Below are 12926 nucleotides of genomic sequence, written 5' to 3' on the forward strand. Positions count from 1 at the left end.
GTGGAAGCCCCAGGGTGGGACCCAGTGGGAGGATCACCCTCTCTCTGGTGGTGGGTGAGTGGGATACAGGAGTGCCTCTGCTGGAGGCTGAGCCTTGGGGCCATTTGTGCCCCACGCCACAACCACTAGGTCCCTGAGGACCAACAGGTCCTCCTGGGCAGAGAAGGTCCACCCTGAGCTGTGCTGTTGGTTGCCCTGGGTCCCAGAGCTGCCCCCAGAGGCCCTGGGCATGTTTGTGAAGTGTGGACAGAGCAGGACCACCCAGCCTCCTTAGGTCCCTCCGAACTGACCTCAGGGCCCCCGAAGACCCAAGGACATCTCCTGGGGACCCTGCCTCACCCTCTTTGTGTCTCTCTTTCTCAGCTGCAGAGGAAGAGACCCCCAGCCCCACAGTGGTGGAGGAGACCCCCAGCCCCACGGAACCCGGCACAGAGGCCCCAGAGCCTCCTGAGGAGCCTCTCCTGGGGGAGCTGATGGTGACAGGATCTTCCCCAGACTCGCTGAGCCTGTCCTGGACTGTCCCCCAGGGCCACTTTGACTTCTTCACCGTTCAGTACAAGGACAGAGATGGCCGGCCCCAGGTGGTGCGTGTCAGGGGCGAGGAGAGGGAGGTCACCATTGGGGGCCTGGAGCCGAGGCGCAAGTATAAGATGCACCTGTATGGACTGCACGAGGGGCAGCGCGTGGGCCCCATGTCCACCGTGGGCATGACTGGTGAGTGAGGGGCAGGCCGTGACCCCCACGTTTCCCTCTGTTGCTCTGCTGTTTCCCTCTTTGGAATCAGCACTCCTCACAAATGGCCTCTGGGTCCCTCTCTGCTCATAGGGTCTAATGATCGTGCTTTGTCCTTGCGTTGAATGAGGACAGATGGAGCCTGTGCTCAGGGTCCTTTGGGCATGAAGCCTATGTCTCCCACATTTTTGCTTTCTTCCTCCCTTCATGATCTGGAACCTCAGATGTGCTCCATTGTTCACACGTGGCTTCCTCAGGCTCCCTGACTGGGCATTTTAGTGGCTCAGAGCGCGGCTCTGGAACTAGGTTCTCTAGGTTTGAATCCTGCTCCGAATGTACTGATTGTGTGATTTTGCAAATGTTTCTTAACTTTCCCGTGCTGCTGATCCCCGCAAAATGCAGATAATAACAATAGCACCTGCTTCATATGTCGCGTGAGGATAAATGCGCTACTCTCTGTGAACTGCTTACAGCAGTGCCTGGGACACAGTAAGCTCGTGAGCACAGTTTGCTACAGAATGTTCACTTCACAGCCTGGGGAACGCACTCCCTGTCTTGTGTAGAGTCCTGCCATTGACCCCTCAGCTTCCTCTGCTCTGTTCCAGCCTCCCTGCCCACAGAGCCCCCAGTGGCACCCCGCCTGGGGGAGCTGGCTGTGGCAGCCGTGACCTCGAACACAGTGCGCCTCTCGTGGACGGTGGCCCAGGGCCCCTTCGACTCCTTCCTGGTCCAGTACAGGGATGTGCAGGGGCAGCCCCAGGCCGTGCCCGTGGGTGAAGACCTCCGCGAGGTCACCATCTCTGGTCTGGACCCAGCCCGCAAGTACAGGTTCCTTCTCTTCGGACTCCAGGATGAGAAACGGCATGGCCCAGTCTCTGCAGAAGCAAAGACCCGTAAGTGAGGGCTGCAGGCCCCTTTTGCCCCTGGAGCCTCCTGACCGTCCTTCGCCCCCTTGTGGCAACAGTTGGAATTTCATGTTTCTCTGCTCCACACTCCAGACTTCAGGGCCCCAGACCCATTTATTTACTGTGTCCCGTGAAATCCAGGTCTTGAGCTCCCCCTTAACCTCTCACTCCCATCCTTCTCCCTGCTCCTCTGACATCCCAGGGACGCTTACTCTCTTCCCGGCCTCCTCTTTCATTGTCACTCCTCTGCCTGCCCGCTTCCTGACATGTGGCCTAGTCAATCTCTCCCAGCTCCCAGAGCCCCTGCATCCCGAGGAAGCTCTATTGGTTTCTATCTCTATTTCTGTCACTCTCCATGCACCTCTCTCTCTTTTCCAGTCCCAGACACGAAACCTTCTCCCCGCCTGGGGGAGCTGACAGTGACGGCCACAACACCTGACTCCCTGGACCTCTCATGGACTGTCTCCGAGGGTGAATTCGACTCCTTTGTGGTCCAGTACAAGGACAGGGACGGGCAGCCCCAGGTGGTGCCTGTGGCTGCAGACCGGCATGAGGTCACCATTCCCGGCCTGGAGCCCAATAGGAAATACAAGTTCCTGCTCTACGGGCTGGCAGGCAGGAAGCGGCTGGGCCCCATCTCTGCTGACGGCACCACAGGTGAGCACTGGGCCTGCCTCCCACCTTTTTGTATCCGAGCCCCCAGAGCTGGCCCCGAAGCCTTTCCCTGAAGTTCATACTCCTGTCTTAGGCTTGGCATGACAATCATACACCAAAAGCAAAGGTTTATGGAGTCCCTTCTGTGTGCCAGGTACTGCTCTGAGTGTTTTACATGCATTATTTCCTTCATTCACTGACTGCCGATGTAATAAAAAGAACCCAGGCTTTGGAGCCAAGCAGACCTGTGTTCAAATTCCAATTGCCAGCTGGGTGGCCAGGGACAAGCCACTTCTTTCCCTTGAACCTCAGTTTCCACACCTGCATGATGGTTGTGAATAATACCTACTGGTGCTCAGTGAGTGTTCACATTCCCCTCCCTCCATCCCAACTCTGAGGCAGGAGGTGGAAAATATGGGAGGGTTTGGCTGCAAAAAGACTATGGAAAAATCTGGTGTCATTGTGTCCATGACTCAGCCCCCCAAGGAAGGGGTGGAGGTGGGTCACTGACCCTTACCCCACCTCCAGGATCATGAGTCACTCTGGCCAGACAGGGATGGGGCACACAGCCAGTTGGGGCCTGGGGCCCTCAGACTCCATAATTCTCCTCCTCAAACTCATTATGGGACTGGATACAGGCTTCTCCTCCAACCCCATCAGTCAGCACCCCTCCCCCCGACCCAGGCAAGTCTCTTCCGTGCTCTGCTCTGCTCTGCCCTTTGTTCTCCCAGCTCTGCCCCTGGCTTCTCCCTCTTCCCCACCTGGCTGCCCTGGTCCGGTGGTGTTAGTGCAGGGCTGGGGAAGCCGGTGGAAGGAGGGCCCAGGCTGATGGTGATCAAGGGGAAGGTCGTGGGCAGGCAGTGGGAGCCTGTGAGCTTGGCTGGCTGCCCAGCCCAGCTCTTACTGTTTGGGGGCATCTCCCTGACAACCCAGATGCCCTCTGGGAGCCTTTCTCAGCTCTGGCCACATCCCTGCTCAGGGGGCTGAGGGTCAGGGGGAAGTTGAGGCCCTTCTCTGCACCCCTAGCCATCCCTCTCTCACAAGGTGACCTTTCATGCATTTACTGCACCCTTGATCACAGTGGGGAGAGAGTGGGAGTAGGAAGGAGTAGGGGGGTGGCCTCCGGGGGAGGAGACCGGGCTGCTCACCCTCCTTCCTACAGGGCAGGACTGGAGCGGGCCTATCTCAGGTGGCTGTCCCTGGACTCACACTTCAGGGAGCCTTGTCCAGACCCTCACACCTCCCAGAAGTTGCCAGGGCTGAGGTAAAAGCGGCTCTTGATTAAGAGTTTCTCCCCCCCTCTGCCCACAGCTCACCTGGAGAAGGAGCAGCAGCCCCCACCCCGCCTGGGGGAGCTGACGGTGACGGATGAGACCCCAGACTCCCTGCACCTCTCGTGGACGATGGCCCAGGGCCCCTTTGACTCCTTCGTGGTTCAGTACAGGGACACAGACGGACAGCCCCGGGCCGTACCTGTGGCCGCAGACCAGCGGGAGGTCACCATAGAAGGCCTGGAGCCTGGCAGGAAATACAAGTTTCTGCTGTATGGGCTCCTGGGAGGGCAGCGCCTGGGCCCCGTCTCTGTCCTGGGAGTGACAGGTGAGCAGGAAGCTGGCCTGCTTGGCTGTAGCAAGCCAGCCTGAGTGAGTTTCCTTGTGCCTTTGGGCTGAAGGGACTGGCAGGAGTGGGCAGGGGCACTGGGGAGCCCTTCTGGCACAGGAGAGGGAAGAGTGCAGGAGGGTCAGCTCTGACGGTGACCAAGGGGTCGGGCAAAAGTAGGAGCCTGGACAGGAGGCAAGGAAAGGCCCTGACAGGGCTCCCCAATCTCCTGACCCCCACCCTATCCCAGCACTCCAGCTGTCCCCATCACTCTGCTGGGGCAGCTCTTACCATTCCCACAGGGTGGCCTTGCCCAGATAGGGGCAAACCACTCCCCCACCCCCGCCCGTGGATGAGTCAGGAGCATTTTCTCAAATGGAAAATTGCTGGAAAACAAAATGAGAAGGGGCATAGAAACCAATAGAAGTGGCTGCATTTATGGAGCAGGCTCGTCTTCCAGAGGTTACTGACACCCGCCTCAGATCTGCCTGGCGGGCGCGGGGCCCCACCTGCTGGCCTGCTTTGCCCTCTCTGGTCACCAGCCAACTCCATCCTCAGCTTTTCTCAGAAGGGAAGACCCAGTGCTAGGAGCTCAGGGAGTGACTGAGCTCTTCCTGCCTCAGGCCATGAGCACAGGTGTCCCAGGCCAGATGGGGAGGGAGTATGGCCTGTACAGACACCTAGATAAGACGGGTTGTGATAAGACGCTGGGGTGGAGAAGGGGAAAGCAAGTACCTGATCCAGACACAGCAAAGGAGCCCCACAGAGGAGTGATGGGGCCACCATGTTGGTGCTCAGAGAGGCCCAGAGCTGGCAGGAGTCAAAGGCAAAGCAAGGATATGGCAGAGTCAAGAGAAGGAAAATGCTAGAATAGCCTCAGTCCCTCTCTTCTCTCTACTTGGCTGCCATGGCCAAGACCTGTAAAGTCCTCACTTCAGCCTTGGGCCAGCCCTGGAACCCCCTCTTTGGAGGGTTAGGAGTAGGGAGGGCCCGCGTCACAGCCCCCGCTCAGCTTCTCCCTGGGCTTCTTCCATGCAGCCCCAGAAGAAGACACGCCAGCCCCCTGGCGCCCTGCCACAGAGGCCCCAGAGCCCCCCAAAGGGCCCCACCTAGGGACGCTGGCAGTGACCAACGGAACCCCAGACTCCCTGCGCCTCTCATGGAGTGTGACCCAGGGCCCCTTTGACTCCTTCGTGGTCCAGTATCGGGACACAGACGGGCAGCCCCAGGCCTTGCTCGTGGGTGGCGACCAGAACAAAGTCCTCGTGTCAGGCCTGGAGCCCAGCACCTCCTACAAGTTCTTCCTCTATGGCCTCCATGAAGGGAAGCGCCTGGGGCCTGTCTCAGCCGAGGGCACCACAGGTACTGCCAGGCGGAGGCCCTGCATCTTGGCCTCGCTTACCTCTAGTCTGGGCCTGGGAAGGGCGAAATGGAGTGCCCAGAAGTGGTGACTGTAGGACAAGAACATGAGGAGGGTACCATAGAGGGAGGAAAGGGTGGACAAGCAGCCCTTGGCTTTACACACACACGTTGTCACTATGGCTGGCAGCCTGTGGGTGCCAGACCCTCATCATCTCCACTTTACAAATGAGGAAATAGGGGCCAGGGTGGGGTGTCAGAAAGGACCTACCCCAGGTCACCGAGCTGGTGTGCTGCTATCTCCAAACCCTTCTCTCCCACCAACTGTGTGCAGGGTCAGCTCCTCCTGGTCAGACCCCAGGGGAGCCAGGGCCCCGCCTGTCCCAGCTGTCTGTGACTGACGTGACCACAAGTTCACTGCGGCTCAACTGGGAGGCCCCACCTGGGGCCTTTGACTCCTTCCTGCTCCGCTACGGGGTCCCGTCACCAAGCACTCTGGAGCCGCATCCGCGTCCCCTGCTGCAGCGGGAGCTGACAGTGCCGGGGACACGGCGCTCAGCCGTGCTCCGGGACCTACGTCCAGGGATCCTGTACAGCCTTACATTGTATGGGCTGCGTGGGCCCCACAAGGCAGACAGCATCCAGGGCACCGCCCGTACCCTCAGCCCAGGTAGGGCCCCATGCTGGGCACATATGCACACTGCCCCAAAGTGGGGGCTTTTTGTACTTCGTAGGGTGAGACCTAGTGCCTCAACCAGAGGCGGGGTTGGTGAATGGTATAGGATTTGAAGGAATCTACAGAGTGACTTCCGTTTCTAGGTCTAGAGGAAAAGGGTGGTGCTGAGCATGTCTGGAGCCAGTGGGGCCCGGGGAGAAGGAGGGGTAGGATTCCTGGGCAGGAAGCCCCTGTCCTGTGCCCTCACCATCACTCTTTGACACACCCGTCCCCTCAGTTCTGGAGAGCCCCCGTGACCTTCAATTCAGCGAAATTGGGGAGACCTCAGCCAAAGTCAGCTGGACGCCCCCACCGTCCAGAGTGGACAGCTTCAAAGTTTCCTACCAGCTGGCAGATGGAGGTGACAGCCTTTTGCCTATGTCCTCATTTGCTTTCATTTCTCCTGTGCCCTGCACTCTGCCTGCCCTGCCGCACCTCCTTGCTTCCCCGGCCAACCTCCCAAGCCCATCGTGTTTTCAGGGGAGCCACAGAGCGTGCAGGTGGATGGCCGAACCCGGACCCAGAGACTCAAGGGGCTGATCCCAGGGGCTCAGTACGAGGTGACCGTGGTCTCTGTCCGCGGCTTTGAGGAGAGTGAGCCTCTCACAGGCTTCCTCACCACAGGTGAGATGGACGGGGACCTGAGAGGAGGTAGTAGGAGAAAATGAGGGTGTGGGTGGGAGTTGAGAGTGAACAGGGAGGGGGAAAGGGGCTGTTGGATTCGAGGCTCCAGGGGTCGACAAGAGGCCCAGCAGAATTTGGGAAGGGGAGGGGTGGGGAGAGCAGCAGGGGACGGCTCTGACCCCCCTCCCTTCTCCCAGTTCCTGACGGCCCCACCCAGCTGCGTGCACTGAACTTGACTGACGGATCAGCCCTGCTGCACTGGAAGCCCCCCCAGGCCCCTGTGGACACATATGACATCAGAGTCACAGCCCCAAGGGGTGAGCAGGGCTGAGGCCTCTGGAGGGGACTTGTTCAAGGTGGGGAGAACAGAGAGCAGGCTGGGCATGGAGGGGACAGATGCTGATGCTGCACCCCCACTCCCAGCCCCCCCTCTACAGGCCTCAGCCCCCGGCAGCTCTGTGGACTACTCCTTGCACGACCTTGTGCTCCACACCAACTACACGGCGACCGTGCGTGGCCTTCGGGGCCCCAACCTCACCTCCCCAGCCAGCATCACCTTCACCACAGGTACAGCCTATGAGATGTGTGGGATGGTGGAAGGGGAGCTCAAGAGAACCAGGATGGGCTCCATCTTCTCTTCCCACCTTCCCCTCCCAGGATTGGAAGCCCCTCGGGACTTGGAAGCCCAGGAAGTGACCCCCCGCACGGCCCTGCTCACTTGGACAGAGCCCCAAGTCCCGCCAACTGGCTACCTGCTCAGCTTCCACACCCCTGGCGGACAGATCCAGGTGCCCCAACCCCTGCCCTACTGGCCAACTCCCCTCCCTGGGATCCATTCCAGGAGGCACTGCCTCTGCCTCTTTCGGTGGGGCTCCCCCTCCCTCTCTCCTGACCTGTCCCTTGTCCGTCCCACAGGAGATCCTGCTCCCAGGAGGCATCACCTCTCACCAGCTCCGGGGCCTCTTTCCCTCCACCCCCTACAGCGCATGGCTCCGGGCCATGTGGGGCGAGAGCCTCACGCCGCCCGTGTCCACCTCTTTCACCACTGGTACTCAGGCGGTGGGACCTGAGGTTGGGGACTGAGTGGGCAGCAGGGCTGTAGGATTTGGAAAAAGGACTGGCCCCTCACTGTCGTCTCCCCAGGTGGACTGAGAATCCCTTTCCCCCGGGACTGTGGGGAGGAGATGCAGAACGGGCCCAGCACCTCGAGAACCACCACCATCTTCCTCAATGGCAACCGCGAGCGGCCCCTGAACGTGTTTTGTGACATGGAGACCGATGGGGGTGGCTGGCTGGTGGGTGGCAGCCGGAAGCCCAGGGGTCTGCATAGGGCAGGGACTACTGCACCAGGAGCCAGAGGCTGATGGTGCTCCCACCTGCTTCCCAGGTGTTCCAGCGCCGCATGGATGGACAAACGGACTTCTGGAGGGACTGGGAGGACTATGCCCATGGTTTTGGGAACATCTCCGGGGAGTTCTGGCTGGGTCAGTGCCTCACAGTGATTGGGGGACCAGGGAAGGGATGGGAACACTGTTGGACACCAGGACCCTGATGAGAGCACACTGCCCACCCCCAGGCAACGAGGCCCTACACAGCCTGACGACAGCCGGGGACTACTCCATGCGTGTAGACCTGCGGGCTGGGGACGAGGCCGTGTTTGCCCAGTATGACTCCTTCCGAGTAGACTCAGCCGCTGACTACTACCGCCTCCACCTGGAGGGCTACCATGGCACCGCAGGTGAGGGCTGGGCCTGGGAGGGGCGGGGAGGGGGGATGGGGAGAGGGGAGGCCCTCACTGTTCCTTCCCACGCCCTGCCTAGGGGACTCCATGAGTTACCACAGCGGCAGTGTCTTTTCCGCTCGTGATCGAGACCCCAACAACTTGCTCATCTCCTGTGCCGTCTCTTACCGAGGGGCCTGGTGGTACAGGAACTGCCACTATGCCAACCTCAACGGGCTCTACGGGAGCACAGTGGACCACCAGGTGAGGGGCCCGGGAGGCAGCACAGAGCTGGGTGAGGTTGGGTGGTTGGCCCGCCTGGGTGTGACATGCAGTGTGACAGGACAAGTTTACTGAGCCGCTGGGTTCCTCAGGGCCCTCCTCTGTGAAATGGGACAATAATCCAATCTCACCAAGGTGTCTTGAGGAGGAGGTGATTTATTGGATGTAAAGGGCCAGCTCCAGATTAAGCCTCAGTCCTCTGCAGTTGAGGGTTATGAAGGGAGCAGGGAGGGAAGATGTTCGATTGATTCCTGGGAACCATCTCCCCAAAGGTGCAGGGGTGGGAGCAGATGGGATGTCTAGCTGTGACTCTCTCCCGACAACCCCTTTCCCAGGGAGTGAGCTGGTACTACTGGAAGGGCTTCGATTTCTCCGTGCCCTTCACGGAAATGAAACTAAGACCAAGAAGCTACAGGCCTCCGGCCCGGGGAGGTTGAGCCTCTGCTCAGCCTCCCGCGCCCCAGTATGACTGCCGAGCACTGAGGGGTCGCGCTGGGAGAAGAGCCAGGGGCCACCGTCACCACCCACCCACCGGAGGAAGCCTTCTCCACCCGCGATCTCACAGCACCATGTTTACAGGGGGGAGGGAAGGGGTTTATAGGGGAGCAATAAAAGGAGAAACTGAGGCACGTGAGTGGTGCGCATCCTGCTCTGTCACTGGCGCTCGCCCAGGCCCGGGGTCCCCGCTCCACGGGGCTGCAGCTGCACCTGGAAAGGCTGCATGGTGAGGTTGACGCCGCAGTGGGGCTGGGGCTGCAAAGAGGGCAGGGCGCCGGCGGGCGGCAGCAGCGTGAAGGCGCGGAGCAGCTGCGCCAGCACCACGAAGAGCTCGAGGCGCGCCAGCGGCTCGCCCAGGCACACGCGCGCCCCGCAGCCGAAGGCGAGCGTGCTGGGGCTGGCGCCGGGGTACAGGAAGCGGTCTGCAGGCGGAGGGACAGACCTGGGGTTCAGCGACCGCCCTCCCTGCACCCTCCGCCGCCCCCCGCCACGGGCACCCGGCCCCGCCGCGCACCCGGCCGGAACTCGTGCGGCTGCTCCCAAATCGTCTCATCCAGGTGGGCGCCTTGGAGGTTGGGGATAATGATTGTGCCCTTGGGGATGTCGTAGCCGACGATGCTGAGGAAGGGTGGAATTAAGAGGCCTGCCAGGACCCCACTTGGGCCTTCCCCACTGCTCCCTACCTCTCGGGAGTCACCTGGTAGGCCGCGTGGTGCGGTGCGGCAAGGCCAGGGGCACGACCGGCCGCAGGCGCAGCACCTCGGCGATAGTGGCGTTGAGCAAGGGTAGCCGTGCGCGGTCTTTGAATGGGACTGTGGAGCCCAAGGCTCTGGGGCCCAGCTCACGATCCAACTCGTCCTGCAGTCGCTGCTGAATCTGAGAAATGGGGGCAAGGCTGGTGTCTGGGGTCTGAGCCCTGCCGCAAATGGATCCACGGTTGCCCGGTCTCTGGACACCATGGAGCAACTCACGGGAGCCTTTGTGCCAGTTAGGAGGAGGGCCCCCTCCCCCGCCACACAGCTTGCCTCGGGGCAGAGTGAGCTGGGTTCCTGAGGCCTGGGCCAGGCTGCCAGAAAGGAGCCTTTTGCCTGCCCCCCGGGTCATACCTCAGGGTGGTGAAGCAAGAATGCCACAGCCCAGGAGAGGGTGCTCGCAGTGGTCTCCGTTCCACCGATGAAAAGGTCCACCATAGCCATATGCACGTGCCCTTCAAGGAGCTGTCCAGGGGCCTCTTCCACTGTCGGCCTGCCCAGTCCTTGGAGCATGTAGTCTGTCATGTCCCTCCACCGGCCTGCCACCATGCTCTCCTGGGGAGGGGAAGAGGAGCCAGCCTGAGGGCCTGGCTTGAGAAGAGGGGTCTGGAGGGGCCAACAGGTCCAGGACTGGTGGCATATGCCGAAGAACCTGCCTAGTTCTGGGGCAGTAGCATCACCAGCTGTGGGCTGAGGGAGAGCCCGCTCCACGCACAGTTCCCACCTTGTGCTGCCTCAGCTGCTTCTCTATGATGTGATCTCTGTTCTCCATGGCCTGCTTCAGTCTCCAGAGGCCTGGGTTGGGGAAGAACTGGGGCAGGGAGCAAGAGAGCGTAGCGGCTGGGAAGGAAGCCTGTTCCCCCACCCTCACCCTTTCTCTGAGGACCCAGATGTCCCTGGGCTCCACCTCCTCACCCTGAGAAAGGGAATGATGTCCAGAATTTGGATGGACCAGTGTTCCCAGGTTCTCATCAAGTCCTGGACACAGTCCTGAATGGCATGTACTAAGGTGTCTTCCTGCCAGAAAAGGAGGAAATTCTTTCAGTTCACGACCAGGAGACAGTCAGGGAGGGGCTGAGGGGTGGGCCCAAGCATATATGAGGGCAAGAGAGCCGTAACCTTGTCTCCAAAAGTGAGGTAACAGATGATGCTGCAGGTGAGGAAAGAGAATTCCTTCTGGATGGCCACGGGGGCACCGGCCTGGGCTCTCATGCGCTGTGGAGAAGGAGCATGAACTAAACAGGCTGGGGGGCTACTGGCAGAGGTGAAGCTGACCTGGGATGGCCATGGGAGTCCAGCCTCACCTCGCAGAACTCTTGGGTCAGCTGTTCCACCAGGGGCTCCATGGAGTTGCGGATGCCCAGTAGCAGGGCCGAGCGGGTGAGTTTCTTGTGGGCCTTCCAGAGCAGGGAATAGTCCCCTAGTGAGAGATCCTGGTAGCGCTGAGACACCAGCTTATCTGCCAGTAGGCGTGGGGGGCAGGGGAGGTGTCAAATTGATGAAGGAAGCCTCAGACCTGACCTCCCCTGCCTCCCCGAGCCCCTGTTCTTCTCTCAAGAAATGCCCCCATCCCTTACAAGATAGTAACTGGGGTCTGCCAGCAAAGTCCACCCACTTCCTGATCATGGCTTCTTCAATGGTCCTCTTGGAGTTCAGCACCACCACAGCTAGGAGACAGCCAAAGCAGGATGTCAGCAGGGAGAGGACCCCACCTCCCCACCGTGACGGGGCCAGGGAGGGAACAGACTCTCACCTTGCAGCCCGAGGCGGAGCCTGTAGATAGGCCCAAGTTTCTGAGTCAAGCCAAGCAGATAGATGGGGAGGTTGGGCTGCAGCAGGTGCAGGAAGCCAGGGACAAGAGGTGGAAGGTGGAGGCTCCTGAGCTTCCACTGACCCCAGAGCAGGCGGGCGCCTGCCAGCAAGATCAGCAGCAGCAGCAGCCCAAGGAGTAGCATGGCCGGAGACCCATGAAAAGGCCCTGGCCCAGCCACTTATAGCTCTTGAGGCCCCCCCATCCATCTTGCTGTTCCGGCTGTTCTGGGGCTCCCCTCAGGTCCCTACCCACTGTCCTTCCCACAGAGTGGCACACTTCTGAAATGGCATAAGTCCCATTGGCCTTGGAGAGTCCATATTTCAAAGAACCATCCATCAAGAAGAAAGGAAGGGAAAGGAAACCCTGACCTTTCTCCCACAGCCAGAATCAGCTTTCTGGCTCCACATCAACCATGCAGGAAAATGTGTCCACTCTCTGGCCTGAGCCCTCGTCCCCCACCACCCCACCTTGGATCAGCTTATTGCTCTGGAGTTTGTCTCAGAGAGAAAATGGCAGTCCCTGCCTAATATGCCCTCCAGTATTGCCTGAAGAACAAAATGAGATGAGAGTGATGTGTGTTTTTCTTTTAACTTGCAGATAGGGTGACCATATGGCCTGGTTTGGCTGGGTTGTCCCAGTTTATACCTGCAGTCCCAGTATGATTTGTTATTGGTGCGGCATTTCACTCTCAAAAGTTGAAGAACATGAAGGATTACGTGGTCCCCCAATTTGGAGCTCTAACCATGTACCTGATACTCTTTGGTTGCAAGGAAAAGAAACCAACTTGAGCTGGCTTGGGCCAAAACTAAGAATTATTATAAAAATACAGGGGTATCTCACAGAACCCAAGAGCAGGAGAGCAGGAGAGCAGGAGAGGGGACCTCACTGGCCTTGGAAGGCTGAGGATAGGGAACAGAAAAAGCCCTCAAGACGAGGCCGTTTTCCTCACTCTTCGTTTCTTGCTCTTTGTCTGCTGTCCTCTCCTCTCTCTCTGCAGTCAAGCTGCTTGTGCTCTGAGGTGCAGGCAGAACAGGACTGCCTTTGGGGTCACAGTCCACAGGGGACAGGTCCAGCCCCGGGCAAGTAGGGATTCTCGGCATGACTGAACACGCCCCCATCGATTCCAAAGTCAGAACTCAATAGCCACAGCTGGGGTCAGAGGTCCAGCCCTATTCTGGGAGCCACAGCCATAAGTGGTGGGGTCCCACTGGACCAAGTAGGGCTATCAGGGACCACTTTTATGGGTGAGGAGGCAGTTGAGGCTTAGAGGAGG

The 12926-nt window shown here is 59.9% G+C and overlaps 2 protein-coding genes across 4 annotated transcripts in view; one reads left to right on the plus strand and one right to left on the minus strand.

Moving 5' to 3' along the window:
* TNXB (tenascin XB) overlaps positions 1 to 9215 on the plus strand; it is a 46358-nt gene extending 37143 nt beyond the window's left edge. For all 3 annotated transcript variants that reach the window (XM_046639728.1, XM_046639729.1, XM_046639730.1), the window contains 17 exons: positions 364 to 714; positions 1338 to 1625; positions 2016 to 2294; positions 3603 to 3890; positions 4929 to 5252; positions 5584 to 5919; positions 6203 to 6325; positions 6445 to 6588; positions 6786 to 6905; positions 7012 to 7155; positions 7246 to 7376; positions 7504 to 7636; positions 7732 to 7883; positions 7976 to 8072; positions 8165 to 8326; positions 8409 to 8572; positions 8926 to 9215. In XM_046639728.1, coding sequence (XP_046495684.1) covers positions 364 to 714; positions 1338 to 1625; positions 2016 to 2294; positions 3603 to 3890; positions 4929 to 5252; positions 5584 to 5919; positions 6203 to 6325; positions 6445 to 6588; positions 6786 to 6905; positions 7012 to 7155; positions 7246 to 7376; positions 7504 to 7636; positions 7732 to 7883; positions 7976 to 8072; positions 8165 to 8326; positions 8409 to 8572; positions 8926 to 9027 — 3338 coding nt within the window. In that variant the 3' untranslated portion in view covers positions 9028 to 9215. The remainder of the gene's footprint in view (positions 1 to 363; positions 715 to 1337; positions 1626 to 2015; positions 2295 to 3602; positions 3891 to 4928; positions 5253 to 5583; positions 5920 to 6202; positions 6326 to 6444; positions 6589 to 6785; positions 6906 to 7011; positions 7156 to 7245; positions 7377 to 7503; positions 7637 to 7731; positions 7884 to 7975; positions 8073 to 8164; positions 8327 to 8408; positions 8573 to 8925) is intronic.
* Positions 9216 to 9217: 2 nt separating this feature from the next.
* On the minus strand, positions 9218 to 12033 carry LOC124226436 (steroid 21-hydroxylase). Its single transcript, XM_046639732.1, has 10 exons — positions 11594 to 12033; positions 11418 to 11507; positions 11145 to 11299; positions 10960 to 11055; positions 10756 to 10857; positions 10565 to 10651; positions 10195 to 10395; positions 9786 to 9964; positions 9603 to 9706; positions 9218 to 9510 (listed from the first exon to the last, which is right to left on the minus strand). Exons 1-10 carry the CDS (start codon positions 11793 to 11795, stop codon positions 9245 to 9247), a joined length of 1482 nt encoding a protein of 493 aa, XP_046495688.1. The 5' UTR covers positions 11796 to 12033; the 3' UTR covers positions 9218 to 9244.
* Between the last annotated feature and the right edge of the window lie 893 nt (positions 12034 to 12926).

Source organism: Equus quagga, chromosome 15, assembly GCF_021613505.1.
Source record: "Equus quagga isolate Etosha38 chromosome 15, UCLA_HA_Equagga_1.0, whole genome shotgun sequence".
Classification (NCBI taxonomy): domain Eukaryota; kingdom Metazoa; phylum Chordata; class Mammalia; order Perissodactyla; family Equidae; genus Equus; species Equus quagga.

What these genes read in the sequence shown, in the direction of transcription:
- LOC124226436 (XM_046639732.1), bottom strand. Translation starts at nt 11,795, where the DNA reads ATGCTACTCCTTGGGCTGCTGCTGCTGCTGATCTTGCTGGCAGGCGCC. An exon ending in TGACCCAAGAGTTCTGCGAG is followed by an intron (nt 11,056 to 11,144) that starts GTGAGGCTGGAC and finishes CCTTCTCCACAG; the next exon opens with CGCATGAGAGCCCAGGCCGG. An exon ending in TCTTGCTTCACCACCCTGAG is followed by an intron (nt 9,965 to 10,194) that starts GTATGACCCGGG and finishes CCCATTTCTCAG; the next exon opens with ATTCAGCAGCGACTGCAGGA.